Genomic DNA, 26,257 nt, shown 5'->3' with positions numbered 1-26,257 from the left:
ATTTGCTTTCTTGCTGGAGTTTGATAAGAAAACCAAAGCCGCTCTCATACATGTAGACATGTGCAGTTAACTTAGCTTAGCCTAAAGACTGGAAGCAGGGGGAAACTGCGAGTCTAACTCTGTCCACAGTTGACAAAATCCACCCATCACTATCTGTGAATGCCACATTTACAATATGTAAGAGAGAGCTATGAAGGATTAAAAAAAACAAGACTACAGTAAATAGCACTGCTACTGCAAGTGATGCAAGAGGGGAATGCTGCTAATCTTGAAGCTTGAAGCTTGAAATACACATTCTGAGACATGTGGGACTAATCTTAACTGATAAAAAAAAGGTTATAATATGGGATCTTTAAGGGGATAAAAAAACATTAAAATTCAGTAATTGTTGAGCTGTGGCGTTCCATGCAATAGTCCTTTAAAGTTACGCTGTGGAGGATTGGCCCACTAGACGCGCAAGTGTAAATGCAAATCCTTTTCTTCTTTGTATCTTCATTTTAATTGTGGTTGTTTACAAGACAAGCGTTCACATTTATCAAAGTGCAGCTGTGAATTATTCCTGTGTCCTAGCCACAACAATGCGAACATTTTTTGATCCTGCACCACAGTTCACTTGACAGAAACCTGGTCCTTGTCTGTATCAACGAGGTTACACGATGTGCTGTAACTTCATATGACCCTCACCCTTTGTTCAGACACAACCTGATGAAATATGGGGAGAAAATTCCTGAGCTCGACGTGTAAATGAATGACTTTGATAGCTGGGGCAAAAATGAGTGCAGCAGCTGTGGGAGCAGTAAATCCAGCTGATGTTACAGATGTGACACTTTGGCACTTGATGACTTACTGTGCAGGTAATAGATTGTCTGTACTTGAGCCACAGAAGGTGAGGGGGGTCAGCGGTAGTGAGAGACTGAACAGCCTGTCATAAGGCCTGCATTTCTGATGGAGGTAAACTACACATTTTGTTGCCTCGTTAGTCGCTCTTGCATAAAAACGTTTCTGTGCACTTTCCAATTTATTCATTCAAACGTCATACAGTGACGGTTCCATACTTGAGTGACTGGTTCTTGTCCTTGGTCTTGTGCTCCACCACCATCTTGCCGCACTGACCCACTGTAAAGGCGAAGGTGCCATGGACATGCTGAGGATAACGCAGCTTGTGAACATGCTTCCTGAAAACCTCAGCCAGGTCTGACGCGACCTCCTCATCAAACGCAATCTTCATTAGCTGCAGACACAGAGACAAATATATTCTGCTATTTCAGATTTCCACAATTCACTGAGAGCTTATGGGTGGCTTTCACTGCAGGACCTTGGCAAGGTGACGTGAACATCTAGTATGGGCCTCTTCTTGGCCCTCCAGATTATTCTGTTTCCTCTGTGGTGTACAATCTGACAATATGAACTCTAAAGCTAAAATAACAAGAATGTTTTATATTTGTGTTAAAGATGAGAATGTTTAAGAGGAGAAGACTGCTGCTTGTTGTGGTGCTAGTTGTCCTCTCTGAGTTTAACCAATCAGCATTTGTCTTGTTCAAATGTATACAATTAGTGTCAAGACCTGCACAGCAGTTTTTCAGGGCCGCTTAGTCATATCATAGTAGGTACTTTAATCTCCACTCAAAACAGCCCTGGAAAAGGTTCTACAGGGGTGGTTCTTGTGGTCAGAACCCACACAAAGGTTTGGGCCGCCCTAAAACAGACTACAGGTTCCTCCAGTGGAAAGCAGCCTCATCAGCATGATTAGATATAACTTTATTGATCTACAGAAGAGTACCTGGAAGGTGCAGGATCGTAGCTGGAGCCCCTCTTGGACAAACTGATCCATGGTTAATGTGACTGAGATCCTCTTCTCCTTGGTCAGAGAGGCGATGGGGAAGGAGCGAGTCACGACCTGCTCACCCACTGCACCAGGAAAACACACAGACAGTCAACAAAACAATGTGACCAATAAACTCAAAGCCCCACAGGTTTTTGTGTTGTTGTTTGCATGTGTCATCTCTCACCCAGCGGGTCGGTTGGTGTGCCCTTGAAAATGAGGCGGTAGGTGGTGAGAAAGATGGCGCCCTCGGCGGGAAGTAGAGGTGGACCTCCCATCAGCCCTGTGGCCTCCTCGCGACCATCAGGGATCAGGTGCACCCGCATACCCTCCATCACCAGCTCCTCACCAGGCAACAGGGTCGGCCTCAGCAGCTTGGGCTGCTCAGACACATGAAGAGAGAGCCAGGGGATTAATGACGCAACATGAAACAGGCCAGCTTACACTTATTTGTCAGACTTCCTCTTAGTCTTTGCTTTTTCCTTACTTTATAGTTTAACACTTTTTTTTTTTTTTTTTAGTTCTTTGGATCTTTAAAAAATGTTCAAATAAAACAGCCTTCAAAACTGGACATGGCTTTTTATTAAGTGGTCATTCATGAACAAGAACCAGCTGCTCCAAAGTTCCTGATATTCCAGTAGGAATTCAAGTTAGTCATCATGGGTCAATAATTATAAAAAGGCTACAGCAGGAAAACACTAAAGTCATCATTTTGCTGTTGTACACCACAGCAGTTAACAATGTTTATGTACCTACATCTACTGCAAACAATTACCTAATGATCATAATCCTGTTGCTGTGAAATGACAACAGTCACTCCAACCATCAGAATCTCATGCTTTCACAACCATGCTGATGTTACTGACTGGGTGACCTGCACTGGTCGGGGAGTTGGACACAAGAGAAAATTAGAGGCTAATGTTTAAATAACTGTATTATTGTTGCAAAACACACACGTCAATCAGGCTGAATTGGTGGGATCTTGGCAGGGATGAACAAGACAAATATACAGAGAGAATCATATACTAACACTGGCTTGGATGTGTTTATATAATGTGATGTTCATTTCATATTTCCTAGAAAATACAGGGACTCAAGTGTTTTGTGGAGTCCCCGAGTGCAAAGTTAAATTTTTAGAACTGTCATTTTCTGACTGGGGGCCTCAGTGGGTTGACAGCTGAACTTTTCTAAAAATGAACAGTGAGCTGGCTTTGTCCTCAGGACCTGACATCACTTCCTAACAAACTTCACCACTCATAGGAAGTGAATTACAACTTCGGCAATCTGTTTCATAATCTGTTGCACAACACCTAATGCCACAAATGACCGCATTCCTGCAGTCGCACAGCAAAAACAGAGCAGTTTCCTCTGCAGACACTTAACTATTGGAACCCCAGCAACTGTAAATTATGTTCTCTGCTCTGCCCACAATCACATTTTCACAAGCTAAACTTGCGTGTTACAAAACTAAATGCTGACAGGACATTGTGGGAGCAGTGTCAGGGAGCAGATGGAGAGGATCCTGCTCACATGGTTGTGGAGCCAAGCAGCCGCATGTTCCAGCTACAAGTCTTTACTGAAATGACAACACATGGAGCTCAGCGTAGCCACCATCCCTCTCCAACACACTGCACGCAGGACAACTTGCACCCTTCAGACTGAAGGCACTCCACTCTGGAGGAGCTCAGAGAGCTGCGGCAGCCAGGCCGAGTTCCACCAACCTCAGAGACCAAACAGCACAACAACAATCACCCAGCATGCACCGCTCAGGCGTGCTGTGAGTCACACGGTTCTGTGTCTGGTGGACAGACGTACCTGCCATGACACTGTGAGCCTGAGCTGTAGGGATTGGTGGAGAGGGGAGTGGGCGGGGCTGGCTGGGGGTCTGCATGGCCTTTGTCCAGTGGGACATAAAAATAGGAATTGGTTACCTTTTGGATCGGAGGTAATCTCTTACTCTCCCTGTGGACTGCGTCTAACGTCTCGATGTGCATCTGAACAATATCTGCAAAGAAACAAAAACAGAGATGAGGGCAGAGAACAGAAAGGAGACCTTTCTCTGAATTTTGCTGTGATGTGACGGCAACACCTCTTAGAGCTTCTCTACCTGGTATCATGGTGTGGAGAGCCTTAAGGTGCTCGTTCGTCACGCCGCTCTCATTGCACACTTTATCTACGAAGCGGTTGATAAAGCGCACAACAGAGTTGGCCACATCGGAGCTCTCAGCGTCTTCAAAGCCACTCTCTGTGTCGTAGCTCTCTGCCATGCTGCCTGCAATACTGCAAGACAACAAAATACTGCTTGGAACATCTATGTTTCTAAATTCAAAAAGCAAAAACTTTAGAGATATTGAACAGTACAAAACAAAACAGGGTCTGAGCTCAGCATCTCTGTAACCTTTACCAACAGTGCTAGGATGGTATTATTGTTGCATCTAGCCGTGACACAGTGACATTAATCCCTGTTTTTGTTTTTTAAGTATAGAAAAATGTCTACACTATTTTACTGCAATGGCAACATCCTCAGCTTGAATACTGAATGGGAACTTTTGTTGAATACAGTTTCTTCTCTCCTCTCTCCTGTCTTCCCCTGAATTAAGGCAAATAGGCAAATAAGATTGGTGTGTATCAACTGCTCACGTTCATTCCATCTTTAGTGACTACTGCTACTGGATAAAATTCTGCATTTAACAAATGCTGACATTATGTAACCTACAGTCTAAAATCATCAAGATATGTGTGGCATGTTTTCAAAAATCATGTTATTCTACAGGTATAACTTAGAAATTTACCCAAAATAAACTGTTTGCTCCAATCACATTCTGTAAAAAGCAACAAAATCTGCACTCCCAAACATAACCGAGATCCCAAGATTCACTAAGCTGTGACCGCTCGTCATCGTTAAAAATTGTGTAAAAAATTCAGCTGAACTTCAAGTTGTGGAATGATAGACAGCAAAATAAAACACACCTGATCAATACAATAAAAGCAGCATAGTTGACAGACGGCACACAGAGGAGCAAGGTGTCACCGAGTTGTTGAAAGATACATTTAGTATGCTGAACTAACTATCTAGAATTGATGTATAGAGGAATGTGTATGAACGCCTAGTTTGTAGAGGCTGCAAATATATTTGTGATTCCTTTAAATCCCCACGCTTGTGGATAGCTGTGTCTACCTGTTTGTGACGTAGCTGTTGCTGACGCTCTCCACATCTCCAAGGCCGGAGCTCCTCAGCAGCCGGTTCTTGCTGGTGTCCAGCGGCAGCAGCAGGTAGCTCATCCTGTTGGCGTAGTGGATGGCCTGGCTGAACACGGTGCTCTCCTCCTTCTGCACGCGCTCCGTCTGCATTTCCTTGCTGAGGGTCGGCCACAGGCGGCTCTGCTCTGACGCCAGCTCCAGGGCACTGATTTCTCTTCCGCTGCCTGACCCGTCCTGCTGCTCCTGAGATCAAATCAAAGGAGCCTCATTAATGATGAAAGACTTCAAAACAAACGTGACACTCTGCTCAGCAGGTGAGGAGACTGACTCCTACTTGCTGCATTGGCAGATTCCTCCTAAAAATTCACCAAGACTATCATTTACATCTTTTGTGTTTAGCCAGATAATAGCGTGAGAGCTGTGCGGGTGTTCACCAAGTTGTTCTGCTGCTCTCCGTTCTCTGTCTCCAGGTAAAGAGCCCTGATGTGGTTCTGGACGTCGCTGTAGAACATGGCCTCCCAGAACTGCATGTTGGTCCACACCATGTGCTCCTGTACGCAGCTGTAGGCAAACTGAGTGATACCTGCTCCCATTTTCTGTCAAAGACAAAGACAAAGACATTGTGAGATATTCATGAAGGAGATGAGTCACTTTACATGTCTTAAGATTGAGAACAGGGTGAAGCACATTCAGAAGAGCCCAGTGAAAGACATCCCACCAAAAGCTATAACTCAAGTTTTTTCACTCATTAAATCATTAAATCACAAAGAACACTGGATTTTTTTTTACTGGATTGGGGTGACTGATAGCTGAATCGGTAAAATGTGGAGTGATTTTGGTAATGTTGGTTATATGCTTACTCTGCAGAATGCTGTGACCAGGGGAAGGAGGGCAGCTGCAATACCATGTTCATCCATATGAGAACAGTCCTGAATAAAAAACAGATGAGCCATTAAGGACATACTTGCAAAAAATCAAACAAGACGTGTATAAAAATCAAAGAACTGAATCTATCTGTAATAAGGCTTCATATGAGAGATCCTAATTGTTTGCAGTTATTCCTTTACTTTCAACAGAGTAAAAATTAAATTACAGAAGTTACATTTTCAGCCTTTAAAGTTTTCTCAGAGTGAACAGAAACGAAGGACTCCTCATGAGAAGCAAACTAAACCCCTTTGAGGGTTCTAGATGTCTAATTTTGGGGTGGTTTAGTGTGTGCAGGCTCACCTGTAAGGTACAGTTCATCATGCGAACAATGTAGTCAAACTGTTGGTCATCCAGCACAGCTCGGTTCTGTAGGACATGTTGATTGAGCTCTTGGGTCAAACAAACCCTGGCTGCCCGACCCTTCAATGCCCTCAGTACAGCTGGCATCAACTGGACAGAGGAGATAAGAAAAAAAAACACATTCAACACAAAAAACTCACAAATGCAATACAAAAGTAAAACATGCTGCACTGTTGCAGCACATTTATTATTTATTATGTATCTAGATGTATTGTGTTTCAAATATTTCAAGCAAAAAATGTGAAAATAGGAAGGTCTTCTAAAGTGCCCGGCCAGCTTGGTCATGCAGAGATGTGTCTTTCTTACCTTCTTGGCCTCCAGCATTTTGTTCTCAAAGATGTATGTGATGCAGTTCCTGACCACCTCCAGCCTGCGGGCGCTGTTAGCCATCACGTTGCCATTCCTGTCCACAATATCTCCTGTGGAGACGGAAGAGGTATCAGACACTCATTCATCACTGCAGCACTGACCTCAACCCCATTAAACTCACACTGAGACAATCTGTCTGAAGTGGAAAGTTCACTCAGGAAGTTTGAGGTGCAAGTGCAGCGCTGTTGAACTTGGTGTTAATATTTTCAAACCCAACACCCGCAAGCATGACAACAATTACCAGGTGTTTGTCGCCTTCTGTCTAACCACTGTTCCAACCACATGCCTTTTCCAGCCTTCATATTTTGCCAGATTCACAGATTTATAAAGTGCTATATTCCCTTTGTATAATGTATATTTACAGACTTTCCAGTTTTAGATTAAGTTGTGAGTTTTGGGCCAGTGTCATGTAACTTTTTGAACTTAAAAACTGTTAAGAACAGCACTAGCAGCTGACCGCTGTTTCTGTTCCTTCCCCAGCTCACCCAGTGGAGGCCCGGATGGCACCATGCCCTTCAGCTCTGCCTTGACCACAGGAGGTGCAGTCTTGAGCTTGGCAGCAGCGTGATCGATGAAGAGCTGCACCGCAACATCGTCCAGCCCAGGAAAGGGTGTCTGATTCTGCGCAGAGTTCTGGCTGTTTTCTGATGGTCGCTGGACTTTGTGCATGGCCACAGCAGGGTAGGGGTTCTCCTGGAGGAAGGGAAAGAAAGTGATGGAGAGAGAAAATTATAAGAATGGAAGAGAAAACAACAGGAGTAATAGCAGCAGAATAAAGACTAAGTAGAGGATATAACATAATGCAATAATAAAATGATAATAATACATCAGAAAACATACATTTTTGAAGAGTTGCTCGGCGAGCTCCTTAACGTGGTTCATGACTTTGTGTGGACAGGCCTCTTCTTGTCGTATCCGCTCCACCTCATTGGCTACCAGCTGTGGAAACAGGACAGAGTAGTAACTTTGTCAATTCAGCATCTTTCTTTCATTAAGCCACATATGCTTAGGTTCCACAAGTGGTAAAGAGATGATTGCTTATTTTTTTTATTTTAAAACTTGCAATTAACAAATGAACACGAGACCAAAACAAAAAGCCTTAGTGCAGATGATGACCGAGATTTAAAATTAAAAATATTTTCACTCAGTTCTAATATTAAAGGTATCCTGTGGCATTTTAACCTCCACTAGTGCAATGAGGCATTGTTTTCATAAGCAGGAGCAACTACTGATTATTTTCATTATTATTTGATTTGTCAGTTATTGTTTCAATTATTCATTATGTTTATGAAAAGACAGCAAATAGTGAAAAATGCTTGTTATAATTTCCCACCAACCAAAGTGGACATTCTCAAATTTTAGGTTTTGTTTGACCAACAATCCAAGTCCAAATATATTTACTTTACCATCATGTTTGACAAATAAAAGAATGAAATCCTCAAATTTGAGAAGCTAGAAACAGCATCACATAGCTTTTCCCAAAAATATCTGGCAATCAAAATATCTGCACATTGATTTTCGGTCAATCAGTATAATCAGCTAATCCTTGCACCATAAATACATTCATACTGATACTTTCACACTACTTTTCTGATCAACATTTGGTTGCGGCAATGAGACAAAAGTAAGGAAAAAGGCTGCTGAACAGCAAACATGAACATAAACAATGCAGATTTTAACATAAAAACTGTCTTTACAAATGCTTAATTAGAAAGGAAATGCAGTCTGATCATTTATTAGACGTAAGGAGCAGATATTCACAAGACGCGCAGGACTCCAAATGTAAACAGAGGTTTGTTCATTTATGAGGAAAAGTGAAGAAAGTATCTTTAAAATGTATCTTGGTTTTTCAGTTATTATTGCAGACTGCACCTGATTCCACAAAACTGAAGATGAAACAGACCAAGGTTTTGGTCAACAATTCCATGTTATCATATTTTTGAATGAATTTTTTTCATGAAAATGTCACAACCCAAGAAGTAAAATATGGACAGGTTGTTGACACGTTTGTGTCTTTTCACGACAACTGAGGCCGTAAACCCTGGCAATCATCTAACCACAAGCTAGTAAGCATTGTCACAAACAGTGCTTACTCTGAGCTACAGGTCTACAGGCTACAAGTTGTTACCTAGCAGGTAGCAGGTATCACATTTGGCAGATAAAACTGTCATAGAGACTCATGCTGCTCAACCAAACTAGCTTTCTCTGCCGTCCTTAGTCCAGTGACCTTCAACTAATAGGTCAACACGCACAAAAACAGCGAATTGATGCATATTGTGCTGAGAGACTCACATCGTCAAACAGGTCGGTGGCTCTGTAGGGAGGGCCCCTCTCCGACACAAAGCCTGCGAACGCCATGCCGTCCAACACCTTCATGAGGAAGTCATCCTCAGACAGTGCTCTCTGGCCCAGGAAGGCAGCCTGTAGGAACACATCATCAATAATCTCATCACACTCGCTCACGTTCTCTTTTCCTTTCTTTTTAATTAAGTTTTGCTCATTAAAGCAAACCAATTCCGAGTCATATTTACAGTGTACTGGTGTACCTTATGGAAACGGATCACAGGTTCGGGGTGAATGCGAATGATATGTAAACACCAGCGGTAGCCCTGGAAGAGCCGAGCGAACAGCCATAGGAAGACACCTCGGATCTCCTTGTCCTGAAACCCAAGCACATACACAAAAAGTGATCAAGGTGGGAGAGTGTGGAAAGTTTCGAGAAGTCTAGACCTGCTCACTCTCAGACAAGATAAACCGGTTATTTTCTGACCTTTACCACCACAAGAAAAAAATACAAAACCTACTTGCTATTGAAGGCATTACACCTATAGGAGTAGTGATAAGATAAAACACTGTGCTGCTGTAAAAATGTACACTTTTCCTTATATTATTATTGAGGGCATGAAAAGTTTGTTTGTTTGTTTGACCCTGTGTCATGTCATTATGTTACTGACTGAACAGAATCTAGTATTTTTACGGAAGTACTGAGTGAAAGTACTCAAAACAGATGGCTGGAGCTACTTGAAATCAGATTCTCTGGTTAATATTTTGCAGAAAATATAAGTAAAAGGGTATAACAATATTACGACATAACAGCAGGGCGGCCCTGGTGGCCTTAGAGGCAAAGGTGTCTGTCATCCCTAATTCATGTCCAAGCCTGGACCTCTCATTTCATGTCTTCACTCTGCTGTTGCTGCACGATTAAAGCATATCCCCCTAAAGCAATGTAAAAAAGACTCTATGCTTTTCAAAATCATTACAACAGTTTCTTTCTTGCCTGGATCTTGAGTGCAGAAGGTGTCGTGGACTGTGGGGGGAAGGCATGATCAGCAATTTCCAGCTCCGGATCCAAAACCTGCAACACAAAGTCACCATCAATCAGTAGTGAGCACATCTCTCTGGCCTTCTGCTGCCACTTGTTCTTGCTGCATCGTTGGAATTTTAGGGAACTGAGCTAATCAAGAGTCAAAGATAACATTCCAGCAGAAACTTTGATTGTACTCAGAGTGACACACATTTTAAAATAACCGCCTACAAGAGAAAAGAGGTCACCTACAAATTTGTGTTTCTTCTGCATCCACATTTATGTTTTTTTCCCCATTTGGTGATATCAACAAGTTTGCAAACAAATTTCTTTGTCCACAATCAAACCATTTCTATACAAAAGAGTAAATGTCTTATTAGGTTTAGGGGTTTGGCTACTTTTGGCTATTCCTTGAACTAGTCACATGGTAGGTAGATAGGTAGGTAAGCTAGGCACAATAAAATCATAATATTTTATTAAAATAACTCTATTCTACATGCCTTAATTTTATATTCACAAAAATGTATATTTTGCTCCAGATTCTATAAAAAGACTAAAAAGTTCTGAGGTGCTCAGTGCACCCAACAAGCCAAGTATAATTCAGCTATGACTAACAGTCACAAGACAAAAATCGGAGACTTTTCGGCTAAACTGCAGATTGTGTTTACATAAAACAGAGGAGACAAAAATGGAAAGAAATGAAAAATGTAAGTTATATTATATCTATAGTATGTGGAGCCACCATTTACATTTGAAAAATACTGTACATGTTGACTCCATGTGTTTTATTTTTTTGTACAACACATAAAGAATTTTAACTTTCAATTTATTTTATTTTTATTTTTTTCAAGGTACATGAAATTACAAAAGCAATACACTGCATAAAAAGACATGTCTGAGTTCAGTCAGTGCAGTCACAGTCCATAGTGTGTAAAAATGTGGTGGGAGCAAAAATGTGCCTGTAAATTTCTTGGCATTTAGAGGGTTAATGTGTGTTAACCGTCTCTTCTTTAAATTTACGGTCACTTTTTGGCCAAAAGCTTGTAGAAAATTGGAAACAAGTGTGGACACAGACATAGTTTCATTGGCAACAGCCTCCAATCTACACATAATCTTCATTGGAAACAGTTTGTGGTCTCAGGGCCATTACGTGAAAATTCACCCAGCGAACTGGAAGGCGAGCAGAGCAGCTAAGCCCTGGTTTATGGTTGCTGTCCAACAATCTGCAGCATCGTCGTTCATGGATACCTTCATCCAAACCACATTTTCTGACAATTTAACAAATTAAAGTCGTGTTACACAAACCCCCGATCAGTCTCTAGTTCTGCTTTAATCTCCTCTTGTGTCTTATTTCAGTGAGGAAGAGGTCAGTCTGGCTGATTTGGGAGCTGATTTCACTTAAAGGGATATTTGGGTTTTGGGTTACAGTCATGATCCTCCAAGTTATCAACCTGGCCGTATGGATGATACTGCTGGGTGAGGACACAGTGGACCTCACTTTGGCCCATACAGAGCAACGACCACAAGCTTTGTAAAGCACACAGGGCAGCAAGGGACAGAAAAAGTCCCTTCCACAAAAACAAGAGGCAGAAGCCCCAGATTTCACAATAAAATCCTTTTCCTTTTTGTATGAAATCTATTTATTTTAGCCTTGACAACTTAAGTATTTGGCAGATGTCCTAAGTCAGTGGCTTCAAGTTCAGGGTCTTGTTGAGGATAGTTTGACACACAAAATCTGCTGTTGATTCAATGATACAATATTATTACTAGGACTGAACAACACAGAACAATGACCAGGTTTCACATGTTTCAGCCTATGACCCAAATGTCACATAAAACCCATCCATCCATCCATTTTCTATACACCGCTTAATCCTCATTAGGGTCGCGGGGGGCTGGAGCCTATCCCAGCCGACTTAGGGCGAAGGCAGGGGACACCCTGGACAGGTCGCCAGTCTATCGCAGGGCTACACTTAGAGACAGACAACCAAGCACACTCACATTCACACCTACGGACACCAATTAATTAATCACCAATTAACCTCAACATGTTTTTGGACTTGTGGGAGGAAGCCGGAGAACCCGGAGAGAACCCACGCTGCACGGGGAGAACATGCAAACTCCACGCAGAAAGATTCCGGTGCCCCCACCGGGACTTGAACCGGCAACCTTCTTGCTGCGAGTCAACAGTGCTACCAACTGCGCCACCTTGCAGCCCCACATAAAACCAAATTACAGTAAATTCTTACGTCAGAATGAACTCATGTAGGGGGTTTAATGCACTAAGTCACCGTGTCAGACATTAAAAAAAAGGACATCAGCATAGGTGAAAGCAGGAGATAACAATGCAATTCAAAGGCTATAATTAAATGCATTGATTAAAGAAGAACATCACAAGGTTGTGCATGAAGTACTGTGGCCAGATCTTGTTCTTGTGATAAGAGGGCAGACAGAGGGACCAGAGACCTATCAGAGGCTGAAGCAGGTTGCAGGTTGTTCTGAAGAAAGGTCTCTCAGAACACAACGTACTGATTGGACACAGCAGGAGATGAGAAAGTGATGGGAATGGGATGAGATTTCTGATATAAGGATCATGATGTCAGACATAGACTACAGTTCACTGCTCTATTATTGCTGTACTTGGGCTAGCACGGTTAAGTGTCACACTGGCCCAGAGTTTAAAGACATTCTCTGTGACTCAGCTATTTGTGACATACATCAATGAAGTGAGGGGAGCTTGACTCACCTTTTCCGAGCTTTCCCTGAAGCTCAGTTTTGTTTTGTTTTTTTCCCAAACCATGTTACCAAACAGAGGCCAAAGATTTAAAACTAATCCATTTTGAAAGCCCCTTGAAAGCAGCAGTAGATTAGATTACCACATCTGCCCAATGATGGCCTGGGTGGCATCTCGTGACAAAGTCCACGTCAGGACTTCATACAAAGAAAGCGTTTAAACAGCAGGGAAGTAATACAATTCAAAAGAAAAAAGGGCCTCTGAAAGGTTGACCCAACATGCATGTCGAATACCTGTGTGATATGTTCACCTTCTTTTCCTGTCTTTCTTTCTTTCTTTCTTTCTTTCTCTATATCATTTTTTCCTAAAGGGGTGAGGTCCTGATAAATGTATTATTTTACATTATATATTATGTTCAGTCGCACTGACATGTTTCAGTGCACCCTCTGAACTCTAACAAACTAAGCATGGAGAAAAATAATCCTGCAGTACTACAACGCAGATCAAATCTACCAGATACCTGAAGTGTTGACTCGATAGAAGCTCTGTCGTTTCACTGCTTTCTGACTGGAAAATATCTTAGGGTCAAATATAACAAATATAGTGAGAGTCAGTGGGAAGTTCCTGTTAAATTTAAAAATTCAGACTCTCCGCTATATCCCAACACACAGAATGCCAAGTCCAGCCATCCTCTAAATAAACACATTTAGCCCTTTGCCTCCTTGACATGATGGCTGCAAAAACTCCAACCTTGTGCAAGCAGCAGGGGAGAACTCTTCTCTGGTTTGTGCCAAGGCTGTCAATGTTCTAACATAAATAAATCAGTCTTTTTATACAGTGGGAATAATCAAATAAAACAGATCATCGTGTCTGACACATGACTGGAATCACAACATCAGCAAACCAAGCAGACTTTCCAGGAAGAGATTGACTTGGCGTCATTACACACAGTAGGAGGATTTTCCCACAACTGGCCAAGTGCAATCAAGATAAACATAAAAACTAAACTTCATATACAGATGGGATGATAATGTCTGTCATTAACCTTCTTTAAAGGTGTTTGATGCAGCTTATATAAGACATGCCGTGGGTGTCCTACAACAGAATACTTTATCCATTATGTGACACCTGTACATGCTGCACATAGACTTTATGATATCTAGATTTGTTTTGCCTTATTGTACTTTTGTATTTATTGTATTGCTTCTTCCATGCCTTCTTCATATCGAGCTGCTGTAACATGTAAATTTCCCCAGTTAAGAATCAATGAAGTTGTTCTCAAAAAAGTTGTTCTCATCTTTCCATGAGTCTTTTGAAGAGCAGAAGAACAGAGGTGAAAGAAGTACTCAGTAAATGTACAAATACAACAACCTCATTAAGCGTCAAAAATATAAATATACAAAGCATAGATTCTAAAGAAAGTTTGTGCTTGACAGAGATACTATGTAATGTGTGTGTGTGTGTGAGAGTGTGTGTATGACAGATGTCTATTGTGGATTTAGTGAAGGTTAATCAGCATTTTATGGGTGGAGCTGCCTACGTGCTTAATTACAAAAGGAAACAGGACGTAGTAACTAGTTTTGCAAATGAACTCTGATCTTTGCGTTTTTGACAAATAGATCATTTACATTGTTGAGGCCCACAATTAAACCTTTAACACGTGTTTTTATAAAGCTGTTTGTTGTTGTCTGTCATACTCTTTGTTGCTTTCAAAAGGTTCTTGTAGAAATGCAATGACAAATTAATATCCTTGATCCTTAAACCTTTACTATATGTCCTTCCCTGCGTATCTCGTGTCTTTCTCTGATGCTATTAAAACAATGGTTAAATTGCAAAAAATTAAGTTCTAAATTGTTAAAAAGGTCATTAGATTTTGTTCTTTTGCAATATTGCATCTATGTCGATCAATTACCTTTTTTTGACTATGACCACAAATAAATTCTCCCAAAAACTAACCTTATAGCAAAAAATACCTGAATGACGGTATTTGCGCCTTTTCAGTCATCATTTAGAAGACACAGCATAATCTGAACACTGCCATTTTACTCCATGTTTCTTTGCAAATCTGCTTAAAAGTGCTGTTAAGTAGCCCTGAAATTGTAAGTGAGCCAAAACTCTGCAGCATATTCATTTCAGTTTGGATCATTCCACTGTAACTTTGGTTTTCTGCCTGGGCTTGTCATGCTGGAAAGCACCTGTTCAGTTTCTCTGTACTTTTGTTTTCATTTTTGCACATATCAGAGTTTTTGCTGTGAATCAGTGTCAAATCTCCTATTATATCCACGGACGTACAATGCAGGAAAAAATGTGAAAAGGGAGTGAATACATTTTATGACTGCTGTATAATTCTGTACAAACACTTGAGGTAATTTACAAACAGTGTTATATTTAGGAGTTTGTGCAGCAGACTGTTTACAGCTTAACAGTCCAAGAGTCTGCAGAGCAGTGTGATAGCTGAGTGGATTACTGGAGGGGCGCGTCTGGGATATTAAATCAAACAAGCTTCAGGCAAGCCCAGAACAGTATTTTGTGATAACACACTATCACGTGACTGTAATCTTAACAGTTTACATCATATCTAGTAAATTTATCATAAACTGGAAGCAATTTCCTGCAAATGTTTCCTTATCATCCACACACACAAGACATTTAATAAAATGACTGACAACAATTCTGACAGATTACAGCATCAAACCTTTGTTATGTAACATGAACACATAAAACGGTGTTAATAGACGGAAGCAGGAACAACATTTATGAATTCTGCAAATATCAATAAGAGAATAAGGAAGTCGAAATTTCATTTCTTTAAACACGTAAACAGACAAAAAGCATTTCTGAGAATGGGCGGGCACTGGAATACTGGAAGAGGCTACAGCTGCAGGATGCAGCTTGATATGAGCTGGCTTTATGTGCAGTGCCTTTCATTAAGACAACAGTGCAGCACAGAAATAGCACCTGATAACATGTGTTACTCCTTAAGCATGAGGGTGATATGTTCAAAACTTCTGCTGAGTTGGCAGCATCAAAGCAGCAAGTTAGAGTTATTATTTTAAACGTCCTTACCCCTGGCCATCATGTTTATAGAGTCAGAACTGTGATCGCTCTTAAAATTTGAACCTTCCGGATTGAATGTGGGGCTACTTTCTCTTCCTGACTGACTCAGTCGAGATCTGTCTGCCTGCACCTGAACACTTTTATCATCAGGTGTGTGGCACCTCTCCCTCTCCTCCTCTCACTTCGCTGTTTTAATCAGCTATATATTATTATCATTGGAACACGGTAACAGCAAAACTGACTGTTTAATCCGTCAGACAGAGAGAGACTGTGGAAGAAATATTACTATTTCCAACCACAATAACTTGTGCAGTAACAAAAAAACAAAACAAAACAAAAAAAAAAAACAGGTCCATGTTAAAACAATCGGTCAGCACATTCGTTCCACGTAGACGCCCCCCCGTCATGCCTCTGCGGCCCCCCAGGGCAGCGCCACACACTTTGAGAGACACTGCTCGACCTGAAGAGAAACTAAAACTGAAAATACAAAACACAAAAGGCTCTGTTCCTCATGGAAACTGTGTTAATGTGCTTGAAAGTACAGTCACAACAAGAGTAACTGTACTTTACTGAACCACAAATGGAATAATTCCAAAAAGCAGCACCAGGAAGTTACAAAGCAAATTCACTAATACTCTGTAATTACGTACAAATTGAATTTGTTGTGCTTATACACTTTGATTCTGTGATATTTAAAACTTCTGAGTTCACTACATTCCTGTGACATCCAAAATTACATGTTGCTTTTTTGTTTCAAGACCCCCCTGAGCTTTTTTAGACAGGAATGGATTATTTTCATGAAGAAAGATTCTAAATATGTAACTGAAAAAACAAGTCCACAAAACAGCCTCATAAAAATGAACTACACCAAAGCAAAAACTTAATTCTAAACAAGCAACACAAAGACATAAAACGGAAAAGAATCCTTGAAGAGGCTCCTGGTCTCTCTCGTCCCATAAAGCACTACCGGGGAATTTATTGCTGGGTAGAAACCACCCACTGGCTGTTAATGAGATTTCCCAGTATCCAGTAGCAGTGTGTATTATGGGTTTGGGTGTGTGCAGTGTTCAAGTTGCAGCTCTTACCATGGAGAGTGCAGTCTGGGTCTGCTGGAGGAGAGGTTCAGGCAGCAGGGAGATGTGGACACACTCAGGGATGGTGACCGTGCCTCCATCCAGGTCGGCGATGATCACATCCAACTGAAAACATGCCACATATGTAAACACGCTTGTCATCTCTGCTTCTGCAGCTGCTGATAAACACAGCACTGTGATACACAAGATGATTAGAGTGACTGAAAGACAAACGCAGAGACAGAGAGAGTTGTCTCTCTCAGCAGCTGCTCATTACTGCCTATCAAATGACAAAAAAAATGCACATTCACATTTGAGTGCAGCCAGACCGACAGAAAGGCTGCCCAGACGATAGCCTCTGACCCTGACCACTGCTCATATGCTGATAATGGCCGTGTGACTGCTGCACAAAACACAGCATTTCGTTGTAAGTTGAGATAATGGCTCCATGAGGACGGCGAGGCGAATGGAACCCAGCAGGACACGGTCAGACGCGTTTAACAGGCGCGTTCATTACACTCTCAACGGGCCTTAATAAGACAGCAGTACATTTTTTCCCTTGGTTATGAGATTCACTAATTATCGTCACACATATAGGCATAATTTCTCTTGGCAAGGTTTGTAAAGAGCATTGTACTAGAATGGCATGAACCTAAAGAGATTAGCAGGTAGCAAATAACCAGATGGCCAAAGAGGCAGTTTAATAAAAGATAGATGAACCATTGCTTAACGGATCAGGAAGAGTTTACGTACTCCCACTGTAATCAAAACTCAGATCCAGGTTGGAGTAGCTGAGGGTCAATTTCAGTATACAATATACATACATTTGAAAGTAGGCCTCCTCAGTGTGATATAAGAGCTTTCTGGTTGCTTCTCCAACATCACATGGATCACATTACTCTCCCACAGCTGGAAACCAGCAGCAGGTGTTCTTCTTGCACAGTGTTTTTTTGTTTGTTTGTTTGTTTATTTTTTATGATACTGCTTGTTTGTTTGCTGTTGATACAGGGAGTTATGTGAAGCTGGCGTTTTGCCCTCCAGCTGGCTGTGTGTTGCCAACATTTTCTGCTGCTTCAGGCAGCATCCCTGGTTGATCTCTCTCCCAAAGCTGTTTCATTATCACTTTCAGGAAGCGCTGCCAACGATCTCCCATAAAACAATTACAGTGGTGAATGAGAGACAATGCTGTTCTAATGCTGTTCGTTTTTAACTGCTTCCTGGTGAACTACTCCAGTTTGGTGGACATCAGTTACACACTTGCATACATGTATAAAAACAGTGCACACTCTTAAAACACTCAGATACCCATATTTACATTTAAAGTATTATTTATTTCTTCTGCCCATTCTGGTGCAGAAGACATCATTTCCTAATGTGAATTCTATATAACAGGTACAGTTGTGCTTTTAAGTTTATATTCCCTGGCAGAATTTATAATTTCTTGGCCATTTTTCAAAGAATATGAATGGTAAGAGAAAAAACTTTTCTTTCACTCATGCTTTGTGGTTGGGTAGAAGTCATTTATTTTCAAACAACTGTTTTGACTCTTTTAAAATCATAATGACAACAGAAACTATCCAAATAACCCTGATTAAAAGTTTACATACCCCTGTTCTTAATACTGATGTCCCCTTTAACATCAATGACAGCCTGAAGTATTTGTGGTAGTTGTGGATGAGGCTCTTTATTTCCTCAGATGGTAAAGCTGCCCAATCTTCTTGGCAAAAAGCCTCCAGTTCCTGTAAATTCCTGGGGTCTTGCATGAACTGCACGTTTGAGATCTCCCCAGAGTGGCTCAATCATATTGAGGTCAGGAGACTGAGATGGCCACTCCAGAACCTTCACTCTATTCTGCTGTAGCCAATGACAGGTCGACTTGGCCTTGTGTTTTGGATCATTGTCATGTTGAAACGTCCACGTACATCCCATGCGCAGCTTCCGCGCTGATGAGTACAGATTTTCCTCCAGTATTTTCTGATAACATATTGCATTCATGTTGCCATCAATTCTGACCAAGTTTCCTGTGCCTTTGTAGCTCACACATCCCCAAAACAGCAGCAATCCACCTCCGTGTTTCACAGTAGGAATGGTGTACCGTTCATCATAGGCCTTGTTGACTCCTCTACAAATGCAACATTTATGATTGTGGCCAAAAAGTTCAATTTTGGTCCAATCATTTCAAATGACTTTGTTCCAGACGTTTTGAGGCTTGTCTCTGCGCTGTTTGGCGTATTGTAAGCAGGATGCTTTGTGGCATTTGCATAGTAATGGCTTTCTTCTTTCTTCTTGACCATGCAGTCCATTTTTCTTCAAGTGCCTCCTCATTGTGCATCTTGATACAGCCACACCACCTTTTTTCAGAGAGTCCTGTATTTCAGCTGAAGTTATTTGTGGGTTTTTCTTTGCATCCCAAACAATTTTCTTGGCAGATGTGCCTGAAATTTTTGTTAGTCTACCTGACTGGGGTTTGATTTCAACAGAATCCCTCATTTTCCACTTCTTAATTAGAGTTTGAACACTGCTGATTGGCATTCTCAATTCACTGGATATCTTTTTATAACCCTTTCCTGTTTTATACAGTTCAATTACCTTTTTCCATAGATCCTTAGACAATTTTTTTTTGCTTTCCGCATGACTCAGAATCCAGAAACATCAGTGCAGCACTGGATGAAAGATGCAAGGATCTGTCAAGAGCCCAGAACCTCACTGATCCTTTATACACACACACACTGATTACAAGCAAACAGATCACAGGTGAGGATGGTTACCTTTAGTAGCCATTCAAACCTGTTTGTGTCAACTTGTGTGCATGTTATCAGGCCAAAATAACCAGGGTATGTAAACTTTTAATCAGGGTCATTTGGGTAGTTTCTGTTGTCATTATAATTTAAAAACAGTAACTACAATTGTTTGACAATAAATGGCTCCACTCAACCACTAACCATGAGTGAAAAAAAAGTTTTTTTCTGATCATTCATATTCTGTGAAAAATGGCCAAGAAATCCCAAAGTCTGCCATGGTATGTACAACTGTAGGTAACAAAATTCAGTCAGTACCCTGTGAACAAATGTATTCAAGGTTTACCACTAAGGGGCTTCACAGTCTGAGTTTTTCATGTCAAAGAGCAATCTCCTAGAGTTAGTCTTTTTAGAGCACATTTAACTTGTTTTGTCCCCTGTGTTTCCTTGCTGAGTTGCAGTAAGAGAACATAGGAAAAATGCAATAGATTTCACTATGTCAGAATACAGCAGCTTTTTCAGCTTTGGTTTGGGGTTATTTTTTAGTTTATTCACTTAAAAAATCTGCATATGTTTCCATACGACTGTATGTGTCAATACTGATTGCCTCGTCACACGACACTTTATGGTGACACTGAGTTGGTTCTTTGCAGCTGCAGTAATGCAGTTTTACTTAAGACCAGTAGAGCTTTTTTTTGCCTTACGAAGCATGATCTCCATTGTGTTGTATTGTAGCAGTGATAACTTACCAGTTCTTGTGTCTCAGAGCGGAAGAATGAATTTACACCAATGATGAAGGGGGTGGGAGTGCTCAGGACCTCCAGTAGTTTTCCCGGTAAGATTGGAACGTAGGTGAAACTGAGAAGACATAAAAGATAAAAAGTTTAATACATCAACAGCTGGCGGCTATGTTGACAGTGCTTTACTTTGCAAACACAAACACATCCACAATGATCTAAGTGACTGAAGAGCGATAACGCACCTGTATTTCAGGGGGAACATGATTGCCAGCAGTCCTCGGCAGGCATCTGTTAGTCTCTGGTAGCTGCTGGAAAGGAACAAGATCTTGTGCTCCGTCAGGGCAGCACAGAACAGATACAGCACGTTGACTATACCTGGGGGAGAACAGAGCACAAGACATTACTGGTCATCCAGAGGGCAGAACGAGGTTTGATAAAAGAAGGATTCTGGCAGTTAGACACCTAACAGATACGTTTATTTAACATTTATGAAGCCCTCAGGTGAAGAGCCCACTAGCTTTAAGTGCTCTCAGTGTATAGGTGTGAGGGACATAAATAAAAAGGTAACAGAAGTTGTCTTGCCACATATAAACAGCATCAGTTATCTGCTTTAACAAGGGAGTCAATCCTTAGCTTCAAACTTGATTATTTTACAAAACTGCTGGAATTTGAGACGCTCTTTGCTGTGGATCAAGATCAAGTTGTTGCCAAGCATTACAGTCTCTTCAGGATTATTGTAAAAAGCAGATTATTGTATTTATTACTCGATTTATCAGAAATATCACAATGACAAGTTTTAAAGATTTTTTTTCATTGATACAATAAACTATTATACTTGGTCATTTGTTTGTGTTTTCTTGAGTTGGCTATAATATTATAAGCATATAGTCCCTCATGTGTCTGCATATTTTATTGATTGCATTTAAATATTTCCCCAAAAACTGTATTGAAACAGGTGTGATTGTAGTGGGTTGTACTGTCACTGTCATTATGCAGTTTTGAGTTATTTCTATTGTGTAGTCTAACAGTTGTGATGCAGCAGCTTAATATGACCATCCAAATAAGGAAAACATCTAGTTAAAAAAGCAAAAATCATTACTGTCTGTACCAAGCTGTCTGAAGAGCTGGGCCACGCTGCTGCCGCTAACAGGAAGGGAGTCGTTGATGGGAGTCTGGATAACCTGCCGGTCGCCAGCGCCTAATGTTATAGTCCTCTACAGAGGAAAACAGAGGGAAAAAAGAAGGCTTTACCAGAGGTGAGAAAACCAGAGAACAAATGACGATTCTCAGAAAGTCTGTGTTTGATGGCGGGGTTTAATCACAGTTGTGTGTGTCCACAGAGCAGCGTGAGTCAGAGACAGAGTGATGGAGAATCCCAGCAGCTTAGCAGGAACATGACAAATAAAACACAAGCCATTCCAGCTGATCAGGATGTGAATGAGGCTGGGCAGGACTCCATGCCAACGACCTTACTGCAAAACAACACCAGCACTACCATATCAAAGAGCCTTTATGAGCCACAGAAACCCCACAGACATGGCAGGTGTCATGAGCAGAGAATTTTCCAATGTAGTCTAATGTGGAAAGCGACTAACAGGTGATTCTGTGTGGATAATTCACTTGAGCTGTAAAGTGTATCCAAGGATAAAGTCTAAATGTTTGACATTTAACTCTTATTTAAGTTGACTTGGAATCTGTAACAGTTGAAGTACAGAGTTTTTGTTGCAAGGCATTACAACAGCACAGACACTTATTTCAAGGATTAAATTCAATAAATGCAATCTGTGATTGCATTTTACTGTCTAATAACTGTGTCCTCCATTACAAATTACAAACTGACTAATAGAGAACGGGAAATCTACTGTGCTCTAGACAGAAGACAGAGCCAATGAATATTGATTTGTGTGTGGTTTGGACAACAAGCGCATCTGGGAGTGGAAACAGATGATTTTGACAACAAAATGATCAATGAATGCGTTGGGGCAAACAGCCACAAAGTACAACTAAGAATGCAGTAAAAGATGAGGCCGTCTGAAACTGAGGCGATTTCTGATATATTTCAAGTGTTTGGGGCTCATTTTTCTTTATGTAAACTTAACACAGACTACAAATCAAGCTCTAGATCTGGCCTGTCGACATGTCTGTGGAGGGCAGCTAGGAAAAAGTGCAGCATTATCTCGTGCTCTCCACAGCAGCAGCGATAGAGTCGGCAGCCACAGGTGAGCTGTTAGCAATTCAATACTGTAATCCAACATCTGATCATCAGGTGGGTTCAATTCAGTGTTTGGTTGGGGTTATACCAGCTGCTTCAAAGAAACTAGTGACACAAGTGTTCCTAACCATTGACCATTGACAGAGTACTTAATGTTCAATGATTTCTTGTGGCTGGAAGGCGTCTGGCTTCATCTGGTACCAGACTGTTGGCTTGTCTACTTGTTACAGAAGTAGACTAACTTTAAGGTTGGCAACACAAATTTAGAGTATATTTCAAGATGTCACGGAGCAGTTTGGATACCTATTGTGCAAAACACACACATTTTCTTGTCTAGAAGCTGAGTAAATGTGATTTCTGCTTCCAATAGACGTGTTGTTCCTCATTAAATGACATTAAATGCATCTACGGATGCTGCTTAAAGTACACACATCTCAAACTGCACTTTGTAATCAAAAATGTGCCACTTTTTTGTAGTTTTTTTTAATCAGCGCCACTGCTGTTACACAGAGAAAACAAACCATTGATCAAATTTCTTGACCATGACAACTGGGAAACGTAGTTTCGTATACATACGAAAACGTACATAAATGTATACTTTTAATTAGACCGACTGTCTGTATGTGAAATGATCAGTTGTTGGTCACATATTGAGTCCGTATCAAAGCGATTTGATTGGTTCTCCTGTCACAGGAGGTGTGCATGGATTTGCTGAAGGAAATGGGGCGGAGAAAAGGAAGCTTAGAAAGCTGAGAGCTGATTGGTAGTGAGGGGAGAATGAAGTCAGGCTGGCATACCAAACTCTCCTCTCTCTCCTCCTGGCCCGGCTACACAAGCACACACACACACACACACACACACAGACATATGCACACAGACACACGCACACAGACACACAAACACACACACCCCGATAAGACACAGGTTAGAAACAATAGGAGGGAGGACACAGAGTGCCCAAACTTGACAACAGTATGAAAGTCATGTATCAGCATGGCAAAACAAATAAGCTACACAGACAATAGCATCATAAACATGAACTGTAAGATGATGACTGCAAAAAAATACAGGACGAGTGCAACATCAGATATGACAAACGTGCAAACCAAAGTACAGCTATCACTTGACATTCAGCAGAACAGCAGCAATACATGACTAATTATTTTAACTGAAAATATACACAGCAATAATAGTACAAATTATGGTATGTTAAAATGTCATGTGTAACAACAATAACAGTGACAGAGGGGGGAGTAGTAGACAGTATACATTATTTTGACTCGGGTTTACTGCGGCACACACGCACGCACTACTAAGGTACAGAGGAGGGGCTGTATTCAGTACAAGCTTTGTTTTTGTTTTGTTAGATACTAGAAGTTATAATGGATCTTTAGGCCTCTGAACTCCACGCAGCGTCTGAGTGTATTTTGCTCCCGTCACATTGTTCTTCACTGTGTTCACTGCAATATGATGTAATACACCTCTATGGAAACAACACAACCATAGCTGCGAGTAGAGAGAACTCAGAAGTGCCTTCTGTAGAGTACACTAAAGTTATAAGTTCAGATGGAAAGTCCCTGACTTTTGCAAGGTGAATGTTAGTTGCAGCTAAGTGAGCAACAGCTTCTCAATGGCACCAAGGAATGCAGAATTTTTTGATTTTTACAGAATCTAGTTACAATAAACACTTTATTTTTGGCAAATTTCTTTCATATATTACATTCAAGAATGTCAGAAAGTTAAGAATCTGAGGATTCTACCTGCTTGTGCTTTAATAAATAGTGCAAATTTTAACATTTTTTTTATTTTTATTTTTTATCATTCTGGGGTTTCAGATGGTAAAGAAGCTACTAAATGAGCTCTATCAATTCCCTATATCCTTGCATGGTTTTGAAATTCCACTCTAACAGTAACACAGGCCAGTATGGGGATTTCTAAAGCTGAGATATTGTAATTTCAAAATTGAAAACATCTGACCATGGTTTAACATTTTCCAACACCATATGACTGGTTTAAACCATAACAGGTAATCAAACTGATACTTGAAACAGCAGAGTTCCTACACTGAAACTAACTTATAGCCTTAAACTCACTGACACACCACTATCCATCCATCCATTATCTATACACCGCTTAGACCTCACTAGGGTCGTGGGGGGGGTGGAGTCTATCCCAGCTGACTTAGGGTGAAGGCAGGGGACACCCTGGACAGGTAACCAGTCTATCACAGGGCTACACTTACAGACAGACAACCAAGCACACTCACATTCACACCTACGGACAATTTAGAATCACCAATTAACCTCAGCATGTTTCTGGACTGTGGGAGGAAGCTGGAGAACCCGGAGAGAACCCACGCTGCACGGGGAGAACATGGAGACTCCACGCAGAAAGATCCCGGGTGTCCTCACCAGGACGCGAACCGGCAACCTTCTTGCTGTGAGGCAACGGTGCTAACCACCAAGCCACCCTGCAGCCCCGACACACCTCTATGATAAAGGTTAAAGAAAAACTGAACTTCACAGGCCATGATGAGAACACACACGTGACACCTCATGATAGTGTGACAAAAAGAAGCCAATGACCTCCAGCAGAGCAACGTGTGCAACCTTCCGTTTGAAGTGGATTTTCTCTCATGCCTTAATATTGACTTTAAGTTCTTTGGTGTCACTTCTAAATCTAACTCTGTCAGTCAGAGCACTTGGCAGTGTGAGACAGCGTGGAGAAACAGAGATGGGAATTCCCTGTTCCTGGAATCACTTCAGTTCCTTTCAGAGGCACAATTGTACATGTTCCTGTAACAGCTCAATATCTACTAGATGAGCACTTGACTTTGTTCCAGACTAAACAGAAGTTGTCTACCAGCATGGGGAAATCTCACACTATCTCACATATACTCACACACAGGGAGGTCAGAGGTCAGGATCATGAATGACTGCGAGGATTTAGTACATTAATCAAGAGGACTGTGACAGAAAGGATGCATAAAAACCCATCGGTTTGTCTCTTTACTATGGTATGGTCTTACTAACCACAAGGTCACCCTGCTGCTCTACTTCAGAATGTCACACATCAAGCCAACAGCCTTGGGGCTGTGTAAACTACTCAGATAAATGACTGGAAGTTGTAACTTCCAACCAGTCAACCTGTCTTAGTCACACACTTGTTTTTTTATAAGCTAAACTGTCGCGCTGCCATGCACAGGAACCATTTCTTTTTTAACAAATGTGGAAAGTTTGTTCCATGTGGTAAAAGACTGCCCAAGATTAGATGCCGATAGCCATTAATAGAGACTATGAATGTTGCTCACAAAATGAAATGCTAAGTTACCTTGGTAATGCTGGGTTACTATAGGAGGTAAACCAGTTAGCATGTGCAGCTTACATTGAAGCAGACAAACACACTGCTAAATTCAATCATTACAGTCACAACAGCTCCACACACAACTCCAGCACGTGAGGAGACACAGACCTTGACAGATCTGTTGCTAAGCTATGATTAGACAGTTGCTGTTCAGGGGAGGGGTTTGCTAAACAGCTGAGATCAAAACATTTTACAATTCAAATTTAGAACTGCTTGTAAGCCTGTTTAAACACACATTTTTGCTCTAATGTCACATCTGACTTTAGTAGAGACTTACTTACTCTCTCTCGCACGCACGCGCGCGCGCACACACACTCACACGCACGCGCACGCGCACGCACACACACACACACACAC

At 41.3% G+C, this 26,257-nt stretch overlaps 1 protein-coding gene across 6 annotated transcripts in view; it reads right to left on the bottom strand.

Moving 5' to 3' along the window:
- The window catches only part of sbf1 (SET binding factor 1), a 74,738-nt gene that overhangs the window by 18,035 nt on the left and 30,446 nt on the right, over positions 1–26,257 (bottom strand). For 3 of the 6 annotated variants that reach the window (XM_008290476.1, XM_008290502.1, XM_008290511.1), the window contains 20 exons: positions 23,335–23,364; positions 21,434–21,539; positions 20,568–20,700; positions 20,335–20,443; positions 16,860–16,973; positions 9,957–10,034; positions 9,226–9,339; positions 8,972–9,100; positions 7,520–7,618; positions 7,165–7,372; positions 6,617–6,729; positions 6,251–6,400; positions 5,884–5,952; positions 5,458–5,619; positions 5,001–5,266; positions 3,930–4,102; positions 3,754–3,827; positions 2,010–2,202; positions 1,781–1,908; positions 1,056–1,231 (listed from right to left, as the gene is read on the bottom strand). In XM_008290476.1, the coding sequence (XP_008288698.1) occupies positions 1,056–1,231; positions 1,781–1,908; positions 2,010–2,202; positions 3,754–3,827; positions 3,930–4,102; positions 5,001–5,266; positions 5,458–5,619; positions 5,884–5,952; positions 6,251–6,400; positions 6,617–6,729; positions 7,165–7,372; positions 7,520–7,618; positions 8,972–9,100; positions 9,226–9,339; positions 9,957–10,034; positions 16,860–16,973; positions 20,335–20,443; positions 20,568–20,700; positions 21,434–21,539; positions 23,335–23,364 (2,624 nt within the window). The remainder of the gene's footprint in view (positions 1–1,055; positions 1,232–1,780; positions 1,909–2,009; positions 2,203–3,753; positions 3,828–3,929; positions 4,103–5,000; positions 5,267–5,457; positions 5,620–5,883; positions 5,953–6,250; positions 6,401–6,616; positions 6,730–7,164; positions 7,373–7,519; positions 7,619–8,971; positions 9,101–9,225; positions 9,340–9,956; positions 10,035–16,859; positions 16,974–20,334; positions 20,444–20,567; positions 20,701–21,433; positions 21,540–23,334; positions 23,365–26,257) is intronic. The other 3 variants (XM_008290493.1, XM_008290518.1, XM_008290485.1) reach the window with 2 other exon arrangements.

Source organism: Stegastes partitus, unplaced genomic scaffold, assembly GCF_000690725.1.
Source record: "Stegastes partitus isolate 25-593 unplaced genomic scaffold, Stegastes_partitus-1.0.2 Scaffold15, whole genome shotgun sequence".
NCBI classification, from domain to species: domain Eukaryota; kingdom Metazoa; phylum Chordata; class Actinopteri; family Pomacentridae; genus Stegastes; species Stegastes partitus.
Note: the sequence above shows the minus strand (reverse complement) of the source record. Positions and strands in the feature narration are given on the sequence as shown.